Source organism: Macaca nemestrina, chromosome 3 (genome assembly GCF_043159975.1).
Source record: "Macaca nemestrina isolate mMacNem1 chromosome 3, mMacNem.hap1, whole genome shotgun sequence".
NCBI lineage: Eukaryota > Metazoa > Chordata > Mammalia > Primates > Cercopithecidae > Macaca > Macaca nemestrina.
Window position 1 is genome coordinate 171314100 of NC_092127.1, and position 20777 is coordinate 171334876.

The 20777-nt window shown below is 42.6% G+C and overlaps 1 protein-coding gene across 11 annotated transcripts in view; it reads right to left on the minus strand.

Annotated features, from left to right (window-relative positions):
* LOC105487819 (recombination signal binding protein for immunoglobulin kappa J region) overlaps positions 1–20777 on the minus strand; it is a 269442-nt gene that overhangs the window by 92272 nt on the left and 156393 nt on the right. The window contains exon 1 of one of the 11 annotated variants that reach the window (XM_011751431.2): positions 20460–20576. The exons of 2 other annotated variants lie outside the window; for them this stretch is intronic. In XM_011751431.2, the coding sequence (XP_011749733.1) occupies positions 20460–20518 (59 nt within the window). In that variant the 5' untranslated portion in view covers positions 20519–20576. Of the gene's footprint in view, positions 1–12394; positions 12410–12803; positions 12822–16502; positions 16518–19409; positions 20047–20226; positions 20333–20459; positions 20577–20777 lie in introns of those variants that run through there. 8 more of the 11 variants (XM_071093772.1, XM_011751434.3, XM_011751435.2 and 5 more) reach the window with 8 other exon arrangements.

The window sequence follows — 20777 nt, forward strand, 5'->3', positions numbered from 1 at the left end:
GGCTAATTTCTTGTATTTTAAGTAGAGACGGGGTTTCACCATGTTGGCCAGGATGGTCTCAGTCTTCTGACCTCATTATCCACCCACCTCGGCCTCCCAAAGTGCTGGGATTACAGGCGTGCGCCACCCCGCCCGGCCCCCTATGCTACATTTCTTACTATCGGCATCATCTCTACCTTGAATTGTTGCAGGATCCTCTTAACTTTTCTTCAGCTCTGTTCTTGTTCTTAGTAATGTTGTTTGAGAGATCCTTCACAAGATCCTGCAGTAGCTACCCATCTCAAAATAAAAACTAACTTCCTCCTTGTCTAAGACCTTGTACACTTTGGACCACCATTTTATCCTTGACTTCAGCTCTTACAGTTCTTCCTCTTACTACTCTGCTCCATCTTGGCAGTTGCTATTCCTTTTGTGTGGAATGTTGTTCTCCCACATACCCACGGGAATCTCTTCCTCCCTCCAGATCTTTCTCAGATATCACCTCTGTGAGGCCTTCCTTGACCATCTTGCCTGCTTTTTATTCCACCTTTTATACTCTTTCCTTGTCTTATTTTTCTCAGTTGCATGCATCACCTTCTAACATAATGTTAATAACTTTTAAAATTCTGTCTTTACTACTAGCATATAGTACTTGGTAAGTAATATGTACTCAATAGGTATTTGCTGAATGAATGAATGAAATGTTTTTTTTTTTTAGACAGAGTCTCTCTCTGTCGCCCAGGCTGGAGTGCAATGGCATGGTCTCGGCTCACTGCAACCTCCACAACCGGGTTCAAGCACTTCTCCTGCCTTAGCCTCCCGAGTAGCTGGTATTACAGGCTACTGCCATCATGCCTGGCTAATTTTTGTATTTTTGTAGACACAGGGTTTCACCATGTTGGCCAGGCTGGTCTTAAACTCCTAACCTCAGGTGATCCGCACACCTTGGCCTCCCAAAGTACTGGGATTACAGGCATGAGCCACTGCCCCACCAGAAATGTTCTAATGTAACTTTTTGAATGCTCTTTTTCTCACTGATTTGGAGTGTTACTTTTACACACTGTATGTTACAAAGGTTTTTGTTTGTTTTTTGAGACCTGGAGTCTAACTTTGTCACCCAGGCTGGAGTGCAGTGTTACGATCTCAGCTCACTGCAACTTCCGCCTCCCAGGTTCAAGTGATTCTCCTGCCTCAGCCTCCCAAGTAGCTGGGATTACAGGCAGCTGCCACCACACCCAGCTAATTTTTGTATTTTTAGTAGAGACAGGGTTTCAGCATGTTGGCCAGGCCAGTCTCGAACTCCTAATCTCAAATGATCCGCTTGCCTTGGCCTCCCAAAGTGCTGGGATTACACACATGAGCCACCAAGCCCCAGCCTAAACTGAAATCTGGAGACATGGGTTTGAATTCCAATTCTCCTACCAACTAGCAGGTAAACTTGGTTACGTTTCTGTAAAAGAAGATAATACTACCTCCCTCACCAAACTATGGCAAGGTCTGAACGCAATTAGAGACCTCCTGGGTACTAAACACCACACTCAAGTAACAGATTATATTTGAAAGACACTATAGGCTGGTACAGTGGCTCGCACCTGTAATCCCAGCACTTTGGGAGGCCAAGGTGGGCAGATGGCTTGAGAAGAGGAGTTTGAGACCAGCCTGGTCAACATGGCAAAACCCCATCTCTAAATACAAAAAATTAGCCAGGCATGGTGGCGCACAGCTGTAGTTCCAGCTACTCAGGAGGTTGAGGCTGCAGTGAGCTGAGACTGAGACAGAGTGAGATCCTGTCTCCAAACATACACACATACACATACGCATACGCATACGCATACACACACACACACACACACACACACACACACACACACACAAACTTTGCCGGGCCTCATGTCTGTAATTCCAGCACTTTGGGAGGCCGAGGCAGGAGGATCACGACGTCAGGAGTTCAAGACCAGCTTGGCCAAGATGGTGGAACCCCATCTCTACTAAAAATATAAAAATTAGCCATGCATGGTGGCGGGCACCTGCAATCCCAGCTACTCAGGAGATTGAAGCAGAGAACTATTTAAACCTGGGAGGCAGAGGTTGCAGTGAGCCAAGATCGTGCCACTGCACTCCAGCTTGGGAGGCAGAGTGAGACCCTGTCTCAAAAAAAAAAAAAAAAAAAAAGGTTAGAGCCTACGTTATGTAACACACACCAAAACAAACAAAAAAGTCAAACTCCCAGAAGGGTTAAGGAGATACATCAATTTTTGAACTATAAAAGAGCACATAGAAGAAAAATACATATAAGAGGCCGGGTGCGGTGGCTCACACCTGTAATCCCAGCACTTTAGGAGGCCGAGGTAGGTGGATCACAAGGTCAAGAGATCGAGACCATCCTAGCCAACATGGTGAAACCCCAGCTCTACTAAAAATACAAAAATTAGCTGGGCATGGTGGCGCGCACCTGTAGTCCCAGCTACTCAGGAGGCTGAGACAGGAGAACTGCTTGAATCCAGGAGACAGAGGTTGCTGTGAGCCGAGATCGTGCCACTGCACTCCAGCCTACCAATAGGGTGAGACTCCGTCTCGAAAAACAAAAAAAAAAAAAAGAAGAAAAATACATATAAGAATGTTTCCAGGCCGGGCGCGGTGGCTCATGCCTGTAATCCCAGCACTTTGGGAGGCTGAGACGGGCGGATCACCAGGTCAGGAGATCGAGACCATCCTGGCTAACACGGTGAAACCCCGTCTCTACTAAAAATACAAAAAATTTGCCGGGTGCGGTGGCGGTCGCCTGTAGTCCCAGCTACATCGGAGCCTGAGGCAGGAGAATGGCGTGAACCCAGGAGGCGGAGCCTTGCAGTGAGCCAAGACTGTGCCAGTGCATTCCAGCCTGGGCAACAGAGCGAGACTCTGTCTCAAAAAACAAACAAAAAAAAAGAATGTTTCCATAATGTTAGGGTGAGGAAGATTAAAAAAACACAAAGCCAGCCGGGCGCGGTGGCTCAAGCCTGTAATCCCAGCACTTTGGGAGGCCGAGACGGGCGGATCACGAGGTCAGGAGATCAAGACCATCCTGGCTAACACAGTGAAACCCCGTCTCTACTAAAAAATACAAAAAACTAGCCGGGCGAGGTGGCGGGCGCCTGTAGTCCCAGCTACTCGGGAGGCTGAGGCAGGAGAATGGCGTAAACCCGGGAGGCGGAGCTTGCAGTGAGCTGAGATCCGGCCACAGCACTCCAGCCTGGGCGACAGAGCGAGACTCCGTCTCAAAAAAAAAAAAAAAAAAAACACACACACACACACAAAGCCAAAGGAAAAACTACAAATCTGACTACCTAAAAAATTTAACTCCTGTATGACAATAAATAAATAGAAATGAATGACAAATGAAAAACAAGGGGAAAAAAACCATAGAATTGACAAAAGTAATATGTGGAAAATAAAAGTTCTTATATACAAAATGAGAAAAGACATAAATGAATAGACAGCCTGGGCAACGAGGTGAGTTGCTGTCTCTACTAAAAGCTTAAAAATTAGCCAGCCGTGGTGGCACATGCTTGTGGTCTCAGCTACTAGGGAGGCTGAGGCAGGAGGACTGCCTGAGCCCATGAGGTTGAGGCTGCAGTGAGCTGACTGTAACAGTGCACTCCTGCCTGGGTGACAGAGTAAGATCCTGTCCTTCAAAAAAAAAAAAAAAAGAAAGGATAAAGAATTATAAGTACATATTTCACATGGAAAATACAAATGGCCGATAACCTCATGGAAAAACCAGTGATTCCACTTAAAGGTATCGAGATACCGGTTAACTTCACACATGCAGAGATTATGTTTGTGGCAGCAACGTAAAAAAATAAAAAGTTGGAAATAACCTCAAAGCAGCCAGTAAGCACGGGGAGCCACACCTAAGGATAGCCAGAGCTACAAAAGATACTGTTCAACCACCCAAGCAAGAAGAACAATATGCTGCTGAATTGGTATAATTCAATTTACGTAGAGGAAAGGAGGACCAACGGAAGGACAGATAGAAGAACAAGATTAAAAAAGATGGCATACGCATTTATATGCATTCAAATGCTACACATCAAACACTAAACAGGCTGGGTGCGGTGGCTCACATCTGTAATCCCAGCACTTTGGGAGGCCGAGGCAGGCGGATGTCCTGAGTTCAGAAGTTCAAGACCACCCTGGCCAACAGGGTGAAACCCCATCTTTAAAAAAATAAAATAAAATAAAATACAAAAATTAGCTGGTCATGGTGGCTGGCGCCTGTAATCCCAGCTACCCAGGAGGCTGAGGTGGGAGAATCGCTTGAACCCAGGAGACGGAGGTTACAGTGAGCAGAGATCGTGCATGGGCAACAAAGCGAGACTCAGTCTCAAAAAACAAACAAACCGCTGAACAAAGACCATCTAGGGCAAAAGCAAGGAAACATTACACTACCATTTAGGCTTTTTTACAATATATTTATAATTACTTTGGGGAGGTGGTAAAAGTTATTTTTAACTTTGAAAGGATAACTACACCCTAAAATGTTAATGTGTTTTGGTAGAATTATGTTTTTTTCTTTTTATATTTTGTTATTTTTGTTATTAGGAGAACAAAACTGTATATACGGTATTTTAAAGAGAAAACCCTACCCATATCCTTTAATGTACATGAAAACACCAAAAGCTTACTTAAATTTCTAAAGAATTTTTTTTTTTTTTTGGTAAAGAAACAAGGTCTTGCTCTACCACCCACGCTAGATTGCAGTGGTATAATCATAGCTCACCGCAATCTCAAACTCCTGGGCTCATGTGATCCTCCAGCCTCAACCTCACACACAACACCTGTTTTGTTTTGTTTTTTAAGAGATGGGGTCTTCCTATGTTGCCCAGACTGGTCTCCAACTCCTACCCTCCAGCTATCCTTCCACCTAAGCCTCCAAATCCGCCATCCAGCAATCCTTCCACCTCAGCCTCCGGGATGGCTGGGATTACAAACCACAATGCATAGATGTCTAAATAATCTTTCACAGAAATAGTAACCATAATTCTTCCTTTCTCAAAGAAAGAAACAGACATGAGCATGTCAAGAAAAGAACTAATTTAGAGTTCGGAAGGAAATTTACCCCACTGTAAACATGCATGCGTATCTCTGGGGACTGGGATCTAGTGAACTGTTACTCACTTTGCATCGATTTAGCCTACAATTAATATGTATTTGTCTGATGATATTTAGACAGGATTTTAGGGTAACATTGGCAGCAGCATAGCTTTCCAATCTCTCCCACATAAAAGAGCCATAACTAAGATAGCAAAATCAAAATCCGTGGGCACCATTTATAACGAAATTAGGTGACCAGATCCCCCAACAAACCCCCAGATACTCACATGCAGGACAAACACCAACAACTACAGACTAAAGAAGTAAGCATATGCGGGGCTGGAGAAGTTGACATGGCTGTGACAAGTCTAACTACGAGATGAAGCAGCTTGGAGAGGAAGGCAATGGCCGTGAGCAAAGAGAAGAGAATGCAGACTATCTGATAAGAAATAATGGATGCAGGGTTGGGCCCGGTGGCCCATGCCTATAATCCCAGCACTTTGGGAGGCTGAGGCGGGCGGATTACCTGAGGTCAGGAGTTTGAGACCAGCCTGACCAACATGGAGAAACCCCGTCTTTACTAAAAATACAAAATTAGCAGGGCATAGTGGCACATGCCTGTAATCCCAGCTACTCAGGAGGCTGAGGCAGGAGAATCGCTTGAACCTGGGAGGTGGAGGTGGCATTGAGCCGAGATGCGCCACTGCGCTCCACCCTGGGTGACAGAGCAAGACTCTGTTTCAAAAACAATAATAATAAGAAGAAAATAAGAAAAACTGACAGTGGGAGGAAATAAGGAAGTTACTGAAGTTAATATTTACCTGTGGCAGCCAGATGGACAACAGCACTATAACAGATATCAAGTATATTTTATAGGATGGTATCACAGATACAGGTGGTAAAAAGAACAAGTTGTTTTGGAAAAGCCAAGTTTAATGAGCCTGCAGAACAACCAGTAGGAATTTTTTTAATGTGGATCTAAACATCGCACTAATGACACAGACATAAAGTGAAAGAATAAATACAGCAAAAGGAAGACAAAAACTGCAAATCACAATACTTAAGACTGGAAGAGAAGTAAGTAGCAAAGAGAAGATGGAATAATCAAGAAGTGGTGATGGTAGCTTGTTAGTCAAGAATAAGGACAAAACATAACAAAACATAACATAAGATGCAGGAAAATGAAATGGGCTGAGGACTGAAATGAGGTTTGGGGATCTGGTAAAAGGAGGTTATTTACCTCCTTTTTTTTACGTCCATTTACATCCATTAGCTTATTTATATCCATTTACCTAGGATGGCCTAGGGTGAAAATCAGATTTTAATATGTAAGCATAAGGGAAAATAAAAACAAGACCAAGTCAAGAGATGAATAAAAGACATGGCAGTAGCTTGAGTGAGAGGTAAGAAAGGAAATGGACGTTAAGCAATTCTTATAGACCAGGCCTAGTCTTACAGCCCCTTTGCATACACACATTTGATCCTCAGAAGAATTCTGATGTATGCTCTCCTTTGTACAAAAGAGGAAACTTAAGTTTTAATGCAATTAAACTTGCCCAAGGCCACACAGGATGTATACAGAATTAAAAAACCTAAAAATTGGTCTGTAGGCAAAAAAGTAATATTAGAAAAAGAAAAAAAATACAAAGCAGAAAAGTTGAGCCAGTCATGGTGACTGACTCACACCTGTAATCCCAGCACTTTGGGAGGCCAAGGCGGGCAGACCACTGAGGTCAGGAGTTCGAAACCAACCTGGCCAACATAGTGAAACCCCATCTCTACTAAAAATACAAAACTTAGCTGGGCATTGTGGCAGGTGCCTATAACCCCAGCTACTCAGGAGGCTGAGGCAGAAGAATTGCTTGAACCTGGGAGGCAGAGGTTGCAGTGAGCCAGGATAGCATCACTGCACTCCTGCCTGGGCGACAGAGCAAGACTCCATCAAAAAAAAAAAAAAAAAAGGGCAGAAAATTTGGATTAACTGGTAGAATGACATCCCAGGGATGCCCTGACAAAATTATTTTAAAAATTATGCCCAAGTCATGTGCAGTGGCTCACAACTATAATTCCAGCACTTTGGGAGGCCAAGGCAGAAGGATCGCTTGAGCCCTGGTGTTCGAGACCTTGTCTCTACAATAAAAATAAAAAATTAGCCAGGCATGGTGGTGCAAGCCTGTAGTCCCAGCTACTTGGCAGGCTGAGGCAGGAGGATCACTTGAGCCTGGGAGGTCAAGGCTGCAGTGAGCCGTGATTTTGCCACTATATTCCAGCCTGGGTGGCAGAGTAAGATCCTATCCTAAGAAATAAATAAAATTAAGCCAGGCACAGTGATACATGTCCATAATCTCAGGTACTCAGGAGGCTGAAGCAGGAAGAATCCTTGAGCCCAAAATTTCAAAGTCTGCCTGGGTAACAGAGTGAGACCCCCATCTCAAAAAAAAATTTTAATTAAAAAATTTTTAAAAAATGAAATAGAAAATTTTTACCTAAAGCTATATTATGCTACATCAGAGAAACTTTGAGCCCAAAGACTAGTCTAATCAAGTGTAACTTTAAAAATAAGTTTATTTCCTGGAAATTCATTTAAAGTAATCTAATAGATGGAGATACCACTACCCTCACATTGTAGTTGAGGACTGAATAGATATTCAAAAAAGTGTTAGCTCCCTGGCTCCTTTAATATTATGTTTGCAAAACTATTGAAATTTTTAAAATAAAATAGAATGTCAGCGCTTCCATTTCTTTAAATTGAGAAATATACAGTTGTTCCTTGGTATATGCAGGGGATTCCTCCCATATATCAAAATCCACACATACTCAAGACCAGCAATCAGCTCTCCATATACACTATTCTTGCATCCCATGAATACTGTATTTTCCATCCAAGTTTGGAGAAAAAAATCCACATATAAGTGGACCCATTCAGTTCAAGTCTGTGTTGTTCACGGGTCAAACATACTCCCAATTGTTAACAGTGATTATTTCCTGGTATAAGACTACAGTGGCTCACTTTACACAATATACTTAACTTTTGAGGCCAGACACGGTGGCTCATGCCAGTAATCCCAGCGTTTTGGGAGGCCAAAGTGGGAGGATCACCTGAGACCAGCAGTTTGAAATCAGCCTGGGCATCATCGTGAGAGACTCCGTCTCTACAAAAAGTACAAAAATTAGCCAAGAGTGGTGGTGAGTGTCTGTAGCCGTAGCTACCCGGGAGGCTGACATGGAAGGATCGAGGCCAGGAGTTTCAGGCTTCACTGGGCTATGATGGCACCACTGCACTCCAGCCTGAGTAGCAAAGCGAGACCCTGTCTCAAGAAGTAAATAAATAACTTTTGAATTTCTTATAACAAACATTACTTTTCCAACAAGAAAAATAATCAAGATGGTTTTTTTTTTTTTTTTTTTTTTTTTTGAGACGGAGTCTCACTGTGTCACCCAGGCTGGAGTGCAGTGGCCGGATCTCAGCTCACTGCAAGCTCCGCCTCCCGAGTTCACACCATTCTCCTGCCTCAGCCTCCCAAGTAGCTGGGACTACAGGCGCCCGCCACCATGCCCGGTTAATTTTTTGTATTTTTAGTAGAGATGGGGTTTCACCGTATTAGCCAGGATGGTCTCGATCTCCTGACCTCGTGATCTGCCCGTCTCAGCCTCCCAAAGTGCTGGGATTACAGGATTGAGCCACTGCGCCCGGCCAAGATGATTATTTTATACAGATGTGAAATCAATTCCTGAGAAAAATTCCATATCAAGATGGTCACTTCCCTGAAATAACTATGAAAACAAGCCAAAAATTAAATAAATGTATTTTAAATTACATTAGAATTTAAACAAAAATGTATATGGTAGCTTAGGTGGACAGTTGATTTATTTGTATTTAATTATTTAAGCAACTGACGATTTCCAGGAGTTAGGGTACCTAAGAAACTAAGTTTAAGTAAATGACATGTCAGTAAATCCTGTGTGCAAAGTGCACATATCACATTGAATACACAGGAGGAAGGCCAGGACAAAGAATGGCTTACTTACCAATAATTATGAAATAAGCTCTGAAAGGTCTTTTTTTTTTTTAACATTACAATAGTGACATGGCAACTCCCATTAATTCAGTAATATCCATTTAATCAAATAATGACACTCATAAGCTGTAAGTAAATTACCATATACTATCACTACTATCTTTGGAATGCTGAAATTAATTCACTTCCTTGACATGTGGATAAGCAAGGATGACAGATACAACACTTAATGAATTCCATAATCAAGAGAATAATATTGCCTTGGCATATACACTAGAAAAAATTCACTATACACATCATCATAATGTTCATAAACCAGGTCATCTTTTAGTATAAAATTTCAAGTTGTAGCGTCTCTTCCCCGTATGACAGCCTTCTTTCTTTCCACTCTCCTCTGTCCTTCCATCTTCCCTTCCAGAGGCTGTGGAAACAGCCAGCTGCAATTTATTGCAGGTGATATAACCAAGAAGCTAGAGAGAAAAGAGGTAGAGACTGGAGTAAGCCAGGGGTAACTGCATCCAGCCAATTCTCAAGTAGGAGCAACTGAAGCAGAGTGGTTAAGGAGGTGTGCAGTGAGGACAACTATGTTCCTAAAGAGGCCATCTGGTCAGTTATTACAAGATAAAGATAATAAGCAGCACCAAAAACAGGAACACAGCAAACGACGAAAGAACAGGCAGGCTCAGAGCTAACCATTTAATGAAGCAACACTGGCCGTGGCACTCTACCCATCAAGGTTTAGGAGCTGAGGGATTTGCAGTCTTGCTCTAAGTCTGCATATATGAGAAAAAAGAGCTATTTTTTTTTTTTTAATGCATGTAATGTTAAAAGGCAGCTGAGTGAGATAAATAGAAAGGTATGGGGAGAAAAAAAAAAACATAAGGTGGGGTACAGTGGTTCACACTTATAATCCCAGCACTTTGGAAGACTGAGGCCGGCAGATAGTTTGAGCGCTTGAGCCCAGAAGTTTAAGATCAGCCTGGGCAACATGGCAAAATCCCATCTCTACAAAAATTAGCTAGGCATGGTGGCATGCAACTAGTCCCAACTACTCAGGAAGCCTAAGTGGGAAGATTACGAGCCCAGGAAATTGAGGCTGCAGTAAGCCATGATAGCACCACTGCATCCTAGCCTAGGTGACAGCAAACCCTGTTTCAAAAAAAAAGACTAACATAGGCCTTCCCCTCCCTCTAAAACAAACCAGAAACTAGCTCAGTCACTGAATGTGTCCCAGGCATTATCTAACCTGTCTGTGTAAATGAGTGGGTACTTTTAGAATACGTGATTAGAAAGGTCTTCTCCGGCTCTAAAATTTCCTGAATCTAATGGATTTAATAATATATATCACACGTGTCACATAGGATGTAGTTACCTTTCTATGTTATGTAAGTTACCATTCGATGGTATGTTACTCCTCAACAGAGAGAGTATAATATAAATAAGAGCACAGAGAATCACAGCCCAGCATCAATACACACCATACTTCATCATCGTTCATCAAATCTTCTTAAGAAACAAATCCTCAACGGCCGGGCGCGGTGGCTCAAGCCTGCAATCCCAGCACTTTGGGAGGCCGAGACGGGCGGATCACCAGGTCAGGAGATCGAGACCATCCTGGCTAACCCGGTGAAACCCCATCTCTACTAAAAAATACAAAAAACTAGCCGGGCAAGGTGGCGGGCGCCTGTAGTCCCAGCTACTCGGGAGGCTGAGGCAGGAGAATGGCATGAACCCGGGAGGCGGAGCTTGCAGTGAGCTGAGATCCGGCCACTGCACTCCCGCCTGGGTGACAGAGCGAGACTCCGTCTCAAAAAAAAAAAAAAAAAGGAAACAAATCCTCACAATATCTTTCTTTGAAGGAAGTCATAACAACAAAAAACAATGCCTGAAATCAAACCATCATGCTTCACTTTAAGCACATTGAGAGATGGGGAATGTGCTTTGTTCACTTGTGAATTTGATTGTGCTTCCATTGTGCTTCTTTCTACAGGACATATTCTAATTATACTTTTCTAATTTTCAACAGTCTAAATGAGTTTTCTAAATATGTGTTTCATATTCCACTTCAAAAAATATAGGTACAGAAAAGGCAAAAAAGTGAAAATAATCCAGGGAGGGGGTCAGTTTCTACACAGAAAAACCTATATACGCTGAATGTCAGCCTTATCACTTAGACTAAGAGCCACCTAGTGGCAAGTGTTATATATTACCAAATCTGCTCAAGCCATATTCACCCAGAAAATAACATTCTGGCAGATGGTAGGTGCTCCACAATTGTGCAAGGTAAGTAAAATAATTGTTCCTTTTCTTATGAAGCTCACTGACAGATTAGACAATCAATTACAGATAAATGTATATAACTGCAGAACAATGTTAAGTGTAACAGAAGTATGCAAAAATAAGCATCCGGCATTTATTAAAGACCTACAATAAGCACAACACCGTGTTAAGAAGGTTCTCTTAAATCTGTTCACCTTACTCAGAACTTTTCCTTTTCTGATTTTTTTATCACCCAGGTTTTAATTTCAGGTTTTTTCCTACCCTCCTTTCTGATGGGGATGTACCCCACTCCCATCTTATCCTTTAAATTCTACACTTCAGAAAAGGGGTAAGGAGAACCTATTTATTGAGCACCTACTATTACCAAAACTAAGCTAGGCATTTTCTATCTCTTATCTTATTAATCCTCACATCGATACCATGAAGTATTATTTTCTTCCATTTTTTAGACAAAGGAAAAGATCTAGCTTAAGTGAAATGCTCATAGCCACAAACTTATTTTAGTGACTTACAGTACAATTATTCCAAAGCTCCCTATATTACCCTGCCTCAAAAAGAGCTTCTTGGCCTATTCATTCCTAGTCCCACCACCAAAATCAGATTTTGATTATATTTATCTTATGGTGTCCACCAATTCCAATCTATTTTACAATGTTTACATCCAGCCTGACCTCATCTTAAAACCTTCAATGCCACCAGGAAAAGTGGCTCACACCTGTAATCCTAGCACTTTGGGAGTCTGTGGCATGTGGATCACCTGAGATCAGGAGTTCGAGACCAGCCTGACGAATATGGAGAAACCCCATCTCTACTGAAAATATAAAATTAGCCGAATGTGGTGGCGCATGCCTGTAGCCCCAGCTACTCAGGAGGCTGAGGCAGGAGAATCACTCGAACCCAGGAGGCAGAGGTTACGGTGAGCCGAGATCGCGCCATTGGCCATTGCACTCCAGCCTGGGCAACAGAGCAAAACTCCGTCAAAAAAAGCTTCAATACCCTACCCCGTCCTCTGCATCCCTGATTAATATTCAAATAATCACCTTAGGCCATCCGTAATCACACCACATTGGGAAACCAAGGCAGAAGGATCACTTGAGCCCAGGAGTTCTGGACCAGGCTGGAAAACACGCAAGGCTATCTCTACAAAAAAAAATGTTTTAAATTAGCTGGGGTTGCTGGCGCACACCTGGGTTTGGTGGCGCACACTTATAGTCCTAGCAATTGGGGAGGCTGAGGCAGGAGGATCCCTTGAGCCCCGGATGTTGAGGCTGCAGTGAAGTATGACTGTGCCACTGTATTCCAGGCTGAGCAACAGAGAGATGAGACTGTCTCTAAAAAACACCAACCAACCAAAAAAAAACAAATAATCTGTTTAGCACTCAAGATCTTCCAAGAGGCTCCCAATCACTCTTCCAGTTTAATTTCCCATCACTCCCTATCAACTCTCACCTTTTCTATGAACTCCCTCCAACTGAAGATAATCATTCACATCTGTGTTCCCACCAACACTAAGTATCTGTTACAGCACTTGTCATAATCTCCCTTACATAATAATTGCCTGTGTACTCTCTACCAAGTCATGAGCTTCACCAAACCATTTCTTAGCCATCTTTATAAGACCAGTACAAACAGTGTCTTATACCTAATAAGTGTTCAACTGCTTATTTAATAAATATATTGTTTTTAAAACAGTACTAAAAGGAGAGCCACTAAAACATGGTTATCCTATTAACATTTTCCTTAACACCGTTCCTACATATCTTAGGACCCAAATGTTTCTGCTTACTCCAAATGATGTGTATGGATTAGGAGCTTTGTACAGAACTAGGTAATTTTTTGCATGAAAAATTTTATCACTCAAATTTTTAAAAAAATTTTTTTAAAAAGATGTGAAAAAATATGCTGGCAAAATCAGGCACAATCTTAGCAGATCTGCAGTTTTCCAAAAGGGAACATATACCTTTGTTCTATTTATGCAAACCAATCTAAAGCTAGTATGTGCTGGAGGAAATTAAGCTATTCCATAATAAGCTGTTCACATTATTTTAAAAAAAAAAATCTACATTACATTATATTTCATAAAGCAATACTGTACTTCTGTAACAAAATCTTTACCATACTTATAAAAAAGTTTTATAGAGTGAAAAATTTTTCTTCTTTTGGGACAGGGTCTTGCTCTGTCACCCAGGCTGGAGTGCAGTGGCATGATCACCATTCAGTGCAGCCTCAAACTCCTGGGCTCAAGCAATCCTCCTGCCTCAGCCTCCCAAAGTGCTGGGATTACAGGCCTGAGCTACTTCGCCCAACATTAAATATTTTTTCTCTTGTTATGTAACCTTTTTATGAGAAACTATTCTTATTCACTTACAACTCTGATTATCATCTCATTAACAATGCATTAGCTCTTATGCTGAGACTACTGAATACAAAAAAAAAAAAAACACCTCCAGGGTTGATTTTCTAAGTGTATTCCGCTTCACATCAAATAGATGCAGCTTTCACTGCAAAGCTCTTGCAACTCAGAATGCCTAAAAAAAAATGTTTTCTGTATTTTATTTTTTGTAAACTTAAAATAGTATAAATATTCCCAAGATTGCCATAAACTTCACCAATATGACGAAAAGCTCTCATACTTATCACTATGCATTGTCTCAACACAACAAAATTACACAAATATCTATACAGATAGGTAATTACTACCACTTACAGTGCCTGTGACACCTTCCCCAACCTCCTACAGTAAATGTGACATGTTCGGGAAATACGTTACCCTTTTTAGACCGTTAGGATATCATTTAATTCAATTAAGCAGCAGGTCTAATGAGGCATAAGCAACACCATGATGTTGTGCCAGGCCTAAGAGGCATACAGAACTGTGGGTAGGATAAGTGTCTGAGAGATAGTAGCAGCTAGACATTCAACATTCCTATATTGTTACAGCTACCCAAGCAGAGAAGAGAGCAGTAAGAAGTAGACCCCAAAAAGCTGGGGGTGACTCAATGACAACATCCGTGGTCAAGCAGTAATTTAACAAATGTCTGCTTAAAATGCCAAAGCACATATTTCAAGCGTTGTGGTCCTCTGCACCAAATACACTGTTGCCTTCCTAAAACATGACCCACAAAACCACGGCTTGCAGTCTAAAAAGTCCATCTTGAGCTCTGCTCAAGCTGAAAAGTTACCAGAGGAAACTGATTCTTATAGTAATTAAAATATTCGTATAGAATGCTTTACTGTTTACAAGTCACTTACACATACACTGTTTCATTTGACCTTATAATTTCACAAAATTTATGTTGACAGTCACAATGTGCCTGACAGATAAAATATAATTACCATCCCCTATTTTACAGAGGTAGAACCTGAAATTTAAAGAAATTATCTGTGAGTAATATGTCCCTGAGACCTGAGTCTCCCTGTAGATTATCAACTTATTATTTGGTTCTATGGCATGGATTCCCCAAAAAGCAGTCTACAGTGTTCTATGGTATAATCTAATGCACATCCCTAGCCATCTAGTACGGAAAACACTTAAAAATATTGGAATCTTTTGATAAACACTGACAGCTAATAATATAAAAAACAAAAGTGAAATTTAAACTTGTCAGTTTTGTACAAATATAATGTAGTATTTTCTAATAATCAAAAAACAAAAACTTTTGCCTAAGAGCCTTGCTATAATGTTCTCAGGGGTTATGAGACTGCTTGTGGCTGAAAATATCAATTCTTCTGGGTACTTCAGCAATCACGCCTTATAGAACCAAAGTCAAATACCTATATATAAATTATACATGTATATGAATTAGACACACATATACTGTATACAAACACACAATTATAAAATTGTGCCACATGAACCATGTCTCATCAAGATTTCAAAGCACTGTGTCCTACATTCAAAACTTTTTGCTGAGTCTCTATCATGTGATAGACAATCTTCTACGTGTAAGAATATAAACGCTACCTGCCACCAAATAACAACATTTGGGTGTGAAAATTACAACTTAGTATCATGCTTCCAAGAGAATTACATACAGCATTTAATACTGTATTAAATATATAGTATTTATACAGCCAGGCACCAAATGTAGTCTGACAGATCTGGTTAGAATATTCCCTTAGTCTTGAGAAATAACCTACTAAGGGCCATTACTTTTCATACACAAGAAGGTGTTAAGCCGCTGAGCTCATGCAGAATATACTTAAATATGACTGGAGCACTGATTATGGAGAGAAAATGGCAAACAACTCAGCTGGAGAAGATGAAAATGAAATAGTTATGGAGGATCCTATGTGCCATATTAGCTAACATCTTTTGAGCGCTTGCTACGTGCCAGGAATTCTGCTAAATGCTTTCATACATTATTTCGTTTAATCTTCACAACAACTTTCTGAGTTAGGAATAATTATCTTGCAACTGATAAAGAGATTAACTTGTCAATGTTACAGGAGTTTAAGTGGCAGGGGTTTTAAGTGCCAGAGTCAGACCTGGAACCCAGTTCAGATTAAATACTAAATGTGAGCTCAGAACCCTCCACTCTGTTGCCTCTCTTAATGAAGGCTGCTAGGGGGAGCCATTGAAAGGTTTTTAGATTAAGCAGTGATCAGATTTGCTCTTTAGAAAAACTGCTCTGCTACATGTGGAAGCTGGATAAAGGTGGTGACTCGAGAAGCAGAAAGAGGCTGTCAGTACGTCGCAGTAAACCAGGTGAGAAATGACAGCATGAACTGTGGCAGTGAGGATAAGGGAAACAGATACAAGAGATTTTTTAGAAGGAAAAATGATCAGTTCTCAGTAATTAAATGTAAAGGTTGGTGAGAGAGGAATCAGGAATCATGGCTTTGGGAACCAAATGGCATATGGTATCATCTACCAAGAACAGAGAAGCAACAGGTTTCATTCAGTCAGTAAGTATCTACAGAGTGTTCCTCAAATGCAAAACACTTTTCTAGGGCCAAGAGTCAAATCTGAAATTATAGTCATGGTTATTAGAAATTATTAAGAGCAAATAACAAAGCACTAGCAAATATAAGGCATATTTAAAATTAATCACTGCTATTAACAGACTTAGCTTAGAGTCCAGTGAAAGCATGTTGTACTACCTTTTGTTAAATATTACTACATGCAGGCCAGGCATGGTGGCTCACCCTGTAATCCCAGCACTTTCGGAGGCCAAGGTGGGCAGATCCCTTGAGGTCAGGAGTTTGAGATCAGCCTAGCCAACATGGCGAAACCCCATATCTACTAAAAACACAAAAATTAGCCAGGTGTGATGGTGCACGCTTGTAATCCCAGCTACTCAGGAGGCTGAGGCAGGAGGATCGCTTGAGCCCAAGAGGTGGAGGTTGCAGTGAGCTAAGATTGCGCCACTGAACTCCAGCCTGATGACAGAATGAGACCCTGTCTCAAAAAATAAAATAAAATAAATAAATAAGATATTGCTACATGCAGAAAACAAAAGAGGAAAGCATCCCATAATTTTATGTTATTACATTTGAGTCTGACAGAACTTCAATCTTTCACACCACACACATACACACACACACACACACACACGACACATCACCCTGTAATTTGTTTTACTTGTCTCTCTCCCTATAAGTTTACGGGGAGCAGGAATAAAGGTATCTGTTTTATTACCCATACTATAATACATATTTGGGATTTTAAAAAATCCCACTATTGCTACTGTGTCTTGCCAATAATTTAAAAACCTATTTGACTTCCTATAAAATATGACCTACTTCACATTAGCTTATTTCAGTAACAATTCATAGACCTTCCCCACAGTTTTCATCCAAGGATGCTCTCTGCGAACCTTAAGGCATAGCAATCCTGTGCAGATGTGGCAAGTTATTATAATTCCCATTTTACTACACAGTTAGGAAACTGGCCCAGGGGAAGTAGAGTAACTTGGAAATAATCACAAAGCCAGATGCCAAAAATAACAACTTTTAGTCAATCCATGAGAAAATACTGCCCCTAGTTGAAATAACATGAAATTTAGTATTAGGAGGAAGCAAAATGCAAAATAATGTTTTAAAGCCAAGTCCTGGATTTTATTTCTAAAAATGAACAGAAGAATGAGATGTGTAAGAACTTAAAAAACAAAACAATTTTTTCCTAATGCCTTACCCATCAAGGGTGCCAAAGGTTATTTAATGAATTACATCTGGCAAGAATGGCCTTTCAACCAAACCAATTTTGATCTTACCCACTTAAAAAAAAAAATTGACAGAAATCCGTTGGTATAGGACAATAGGTAATTTTTTTAACAAATCTAACTGCTTAAAATCTAAAGCCTACAAGTGTATATTTTGAATAGTACAGATGAGAAAATACTGCAAGTCTCATTTTCTGAAAATATAATCACAGATCCATCAGCAATATGCATGGATAATAAAACTTAAAGTTTTAATAGTTAATACTCAGAATGAAAGTTCTCCAGCCACAACTCATCCAGATTTCGAAATATGCTGCTGTTATAATTTAATTAAAAGCAGTTTTATTTCACCACAAAGTAAAAGTCTTACACGATTTAGAAAGAAAAACGCAACTCAAATGGTAAAAGCGCTTTTATCATGTCTGTGTAATCATTCTACAGGTACAAGTCAGAGCAAAATACCCTCCATTATTACACAGTATTTACACTTTGCTCCCAGTCAGAAAACCAGTGAGCTTAAGATTTTACCTTCAAAAGAATCATTATGTACAAGAACAAGTAAGGGAGACATAAGATTATTGGTAAAACCCACTCATGCGACCCAGACTGCAGATTTTCACAAAAAAAACTTAAGTATCAATCATGAAACCATGGTTTTCCATTAATTAAAACTCAAACTACTAATTCTAATCACAGCCAGAAAAAAAAAATACTTTCCAATGCTCCAATACTCGTTAGAGTAGATCTCATATGTCCTCTATAAACAACACTTTACTATTGTAGAACTTCAGTTTGTAAATGAAATGACACTCCAAATGATTTTATGTGTAACATACCTTCTAAAAGTAGAGACCAACTAGTAGAAACAAACAAACTCTTGAAGAATACATTCAGCATAGTAATCCTGGTAAATATAATAACTCTTATTCCTAGCACGAGAATAACTCATTAAAAGACATCACACCACACCCCCCACCCCCATTCACACAACCCCAAGCTTTTAGCATTACCAAAACAGTAAGAACACTTCAAGGGTCCTTTAACACTAGGAAGTGTCTTTAAAATAATCTCACTACAGGCTATTACATATATATAATATACATCTTTACGTATACTTTTTACTGCATTTGATTAATATCTTCCACAAAGATCCTAGAAGCAGTATTCATCAATCAGAAACTGCACTCTTCGGTGCTGTCCTCATTTCAACCCCAGTGATGGGACAGAAGGGTTGTCACGCATCCACAGAGCAGCAAAAACGCACATAACTGTAAACCATCTAATGATTAAGAAAAAGTAAAACATTTATATAAAATTCCCAACCGGAATGCCTCTCCTTTTCCTTATGAGGCAGGAGTTTCTGATAAATTCTAAATCCAGATTTCTAGAAAATGCTGAAATTCTCCGCCCCAACACTCACAAGTTTTTAACATGGAAATTCACTCAACTCCTACTCACATGCCAAATGAATATCCATTGTGGATATCTGAAACTATTCTCAAACACTAACAGAAAAACACATATATACATCTTGAGCCTCCTTCTAACCGTCCTACGATACCCTCCAATCATCCTCAGGCAACCTAAATGCAAAGCTTCGACAGACAGCTGCCCTTGGCCTAGGCCGTCAGGAACCAGGAGGGGGGCGGGGGCCGGGGGCCGGGGGACGCAAGAACCACCAGAGACCAGACCTTTTTCCAGGGCTACTGTTTCCAAGCAAAACAACCCACCGCACTAAAGAGACGGCGATGAAAATTGGAGACGCTTTAATCCCGAAAGAAAGGGGTGGCGATGGGGGGGCGGGGGGTGCAAGAAATCCCGAGAAAAAGGGGTGCGGAGGAGGAAACTAAGTATCCCATGCATCTTTCAGACCCACAAAACAACAACAAACCGTAGAGTCTGTGTGCACTTAGAAGCAGCAGATGGAGTCCCCGGGGCTGAGACAGTTCAGCAGACGTACACCGGGGGTAGTGGATAAATCAACCGATGACGGGAGAGGAAGGGGGTGCCGAGAGAATAAGCCCATGGATGGGGGAGACAACGCCTCGGGGGGGGATCCAGGACCGTAGAGAAAGGTGAGAGAGGACCCACAGGAGAAAGACAATGGAAGAACAATTAAGGCAGGAATCTGGTGCCCGGGCTGTGGCAGGTCACTGGGCTACCGACAAGAGTGGGGCACAACAAAGGGGCACGGGAGGAAGGACAGCGGAGGGGAGGAGATGGAAAGAGGATGCGGGGCGCCACGGGTCGGACAAAGCGCCCAAGGCGGCGAAACAAAGGGCCGGGGGTAGAGAGTCGCGGGGGGCAGCGGGGAAAGACAAAGCGCCCGGGGCCGGGGGCACTAGCGGGGCGAGGCGGCGACAACGGCCGCGAGGAACAAAGCTGCACGGGGCCCCCAGGCAGGGCCCGCTGGAGGCGCGCGGGAGGCACGGCGCCCGAGGGCCCCGCGCGCCCGGCCGCACTCACGCCCGCACCCGCCGGCCTCGCCGCCGCCTCCCGCCCTCACGCGCCGGAGCCCGAGCCACGGCAGCGCAGAGGCAGCGCACGGACACACGCCGCAGCCGCCGCCGCGCTCGGCGCACGCGACGCCGCCCCCGCGGGCCCCCGGACGCCAAGCGCGCTGCGACCCCCGAATCCGCCGCTCGCCGCGGGCTGCCAGACGCCCGCAACTTTCCCGGTTCCCAGCGCTCCGATTCCCTCGGACTTACCCTGTCACAACAGGCGCCATCTTCCACAAACTCTCGCCAAAACTCCAACCCTCGCGAGATTCCCCCCGACGCCTTCCCTGGTCCCTCTCCCCCGCCCCTTCCCTTTTTCCTCACTCCTCGATTCCACCCAGCCCCCGCGCTCCCTTTCCCCTCGCCGCCGCCGCGAAGAGCCAGACGCCTCGCGCCGCCCGCAGAGTAGGGGATCCTGCTCGCTGCCTCCCTTGGAAACCTACCCAAGCGATGGAGCATGCGCGGGCGGCTCCTCCGCGGGCGAGCCCTCCGTGTGGTCCATGGGGAGCGCTCCGGTTATCCAGGTTTTGGGACGCGCCTTGAGGGACGTACGTGGAGACTGAGGAAAACCGGAGGGGATTACTACGGGGACGGGGAATGGAGGGGTCAGGAGGCGGGGCCGAGGAGAAGGGAGGAGGGGTCCTGGGAAAATGGGCCGCGTTTCACAGGCCTAGATGAAACACCTCCTCAATGGGTGTTTTCCAAGCGGCTTCCCGCTCACTCTGGGTTCCCAGCTCCTTTCATTCATTCAAACGTTCCCT